The sequence below is a fragment of the Vollenhovia emeryi genome, unplaced genomic scaffold (assembly GCF_000949405.1).
Source record: "Vollenhovia emeryi isolate VEMERY1.0 unplaced genomic scaffold, V.emery_V1.0 DF940096.1, whole genome shotgun sequence".
Taxonomy (NCBI): Eukaryota; Metazoa; Arthropoda; class Insecta; order Hymenoptera; family Formicidae; genus Vollenhovia; species Vollenhovia emeryi.
The window spans coordinates 7,999-10,459 of record NW_011966270.1 but is presented as its reverse complement, the minus strand read 5'-3'; the positions used below and the strand labels follow the sequence as shown (position 1 = coordinate 10,459).

General features: G+C 31.5%; 1 protein-coding gene across 4 annotated transcripts; it reads left to right on the top strand.

Annotated features, from left to right (window-relative positions):
* The first annotated feature begins 6 nt into the window (after window positions 1–6).
* Window positions 7–2,442, top strand: LOC105556332. Of its 4 annotated transcripts, XM_012003415.1 has the most exons (3): window positions 7–323; window positions 484–503; window positions 2,199–2,439. In XM_012003415.1, the coding sequence occupies exons 1-3, from the start codon at window positions 70–72 to the stop codon at window positions 2,222–2,224; spliced, it is 300 nt and encodes a 99-aa protein (XP_011858805.1). In that variant the 5' UTR covers window positions 7–69; the 3' UTR covers window positions 2,225–2,439. The 4 variants fall into 4 exon arrangements, with proteins under 4 accessions (XP_011858805.1, XP_011858803.1, XP_011858804.1 ...); XM_012003413.1 differs by having other exon boundaries at window positions 7–909; window positions 2,199–2,442; XM_012003414.1 differs by having other exon boundaries at window positions 7–714.
* The last annotated feature ends 19 nt before the right edge of the window (window positions 2,443–2,461 follow it).

Below are 2,461 nucleotides of genomic sequence, written 5' to 3'. Positions count from 1 at the left end.
TTCGGAGAGGAATCAAATAAATTAGATAAAAATTTAAATGAAAATTCCGACGAGTTATTAGAACCTGAGATGTTTTGTGGACAAAATCAAGAATCTGAGATTGCGTCTAACATATTTTTATATGATAGAATTAAACATGCAAGAGAATCTGATGACTTTGAAATGAATAATAATAGCTTTGTTGTTGATAGTGAAGAAGAATTACGTGAATCTAGTAGCGATAATAATACAACTGATTACAATGAAAATGAGCAATCTACTGGGTCTGTGAATGACAATGATGATGGTGTTTTTCAGTTTCCTTACAATGAAGCTAAAGAAATGTATGTTACAGAAACAATCCGTGAGTGGGCGTTGGAGGGGGGAGTTCTCTCTATGGAAAAACTGAACAACTTATTGTTAAGATTGCATGTAGTGCATCCTACTTTACCGAAGAATTATAAGTCATTATTAAAGACCCCCCGTCATTTAAATATTATACAGATGGAACAAGCTGAAATATGGTACAAAAGCATACGATTTAATCTTGATGCTATGTTGTTGGAAGAATATTTAAAAACATATCGTCAAATTTGCATTGATGTCAATATGGATGGACTTCCAATCTCCAAAAGTTCACCTCTTAAATTTTGGCCAATATTAGGTCGTCTTATTGGTTCAAAAAATGAGCCATTTGTTATAAGTATTTATTTTGGAAAAACAGATCCTACTGATGTAAGAAACTTCTTAAATGATTTTGTTAATGAAGTTGAAGATTTATTTCAAAATGGTTATACTTTCAATGGAATTACATATCCATTTCTTATAAGGAATTTTATTCTTGATGCACCTGCTCGTTCATTAGTGAAATGCTGTATAGGACATGGAGGATACGGAGCATGTGAAAAATGCATTGTTATAGGAGAAACGGTACATTCAAGGCGGGTTTATATTGAACTCAATGAACCTTTAAGAACAGACGAATCATTTAAAAATAAGGAACAACCTCTTCATCATTGTGGACAATCACCTCTTGAACAGATTAATATAGGGATGGTTTCTCAATTTAGATTAGATCCATTTCACTTAGCTTGGCATGGCGTGTTTAGACGATTGCTTGATGTGTGGCTTACATGGAATGGTCCATGGAAATTGCATAGAGAAATAAGATGGAATATATCTTTTCTTCTTCTTTCCATAGCAGATACTTGTCCAAGTGATTTTGTAAGAAAACCAAGATCGCTAAAAGAATGGACAATGTATAAAGCTACTGAAGAACGTCGTCTATGTCTTTATGATGGCATCGTTGTTTTTAAAGATAATCTCCATAAAAATGTTTACCGTCATTTTTTGATGTTGCATGGCGCTCTTACCATTCTTTCCAGTCCCATGCTTGTTCAATCAGAGATCATGTGTTATTATGCTGATGATTTGCTAAAAGCGTTTATTAATCATTCTATTGTAATTTATGGTAAAATATTTGTGGTATATAATGTGCATGCACTTGCTCATTTAGCTCAAGAATGTTTGTCTCATGGATCGTTGGATGAATTTAGTGCTTTTCCTTTTGAGAATTTTTTAAAATCTCTCAAAAGTTTACTTAAATCAGGTTACAAGCCTTTACAGCAAGTTGCGCGTCGTGATATAGAAAAAACGGTGTCAGTATCAGTGCATCTTTCAACTAATGATAAAGAAGTTACTTTGTCACATAGACATTATTATCGTGGTGAGGTCATTGAGGGTTCTTATTTTAAAAAAATTTCCATTGGTGATGTCGTTTTAAAGATTGGACGGAGAGACTCTTGTTTTATGACAATTGATGGAAATGTATTTTTATTACAAAATGTTGTGAAAAGACGAAAAGATATCTACCTAATTACGAATAAGTTTAACAAAAAAGAAGATTTTTATGTATATCCTTTTCCTTCATCTCATCTCCGTATTTTTAAAGTATCAAATCTGAGTGATGAAAGAATTGTAGTGGCATTGGCAGATATTCAATCAAAATGTTGGTTAATACCCTACAAAGAATTTTTTGTTTCAGTTCCTCTTTTACATACTATGCCTATGTTTTGAATTTTTACTGATTATGAACATTATATTATATATAGATGACTAAAATATTAATACTTTTCATTATACTTGTTTTATCTTAAATCATTATATATACACATATAAATGTATATGCATTAAATGTATATGTGTATGTTTTATTTCAGTTTGTTGTTTTAAAATTTGTACCTGATGATGACGACAACACGTAATATTTATTACGATATCGGCCTTACAAAGTGGTTGATTAGAGTGGATGAAAATATGGAAGGTGAGACTTATTGGCCACCACACAATGTAGAAGCAGGAAATATGGTCCGTAAAGAAGTAAATGCAGACAAAACTTGGCCTAAATATATTGTGTACATATCAAGAGATATCACGGTATATATGATATTTATTTTTATTTATTGGTCTTTCTCATTTTTTT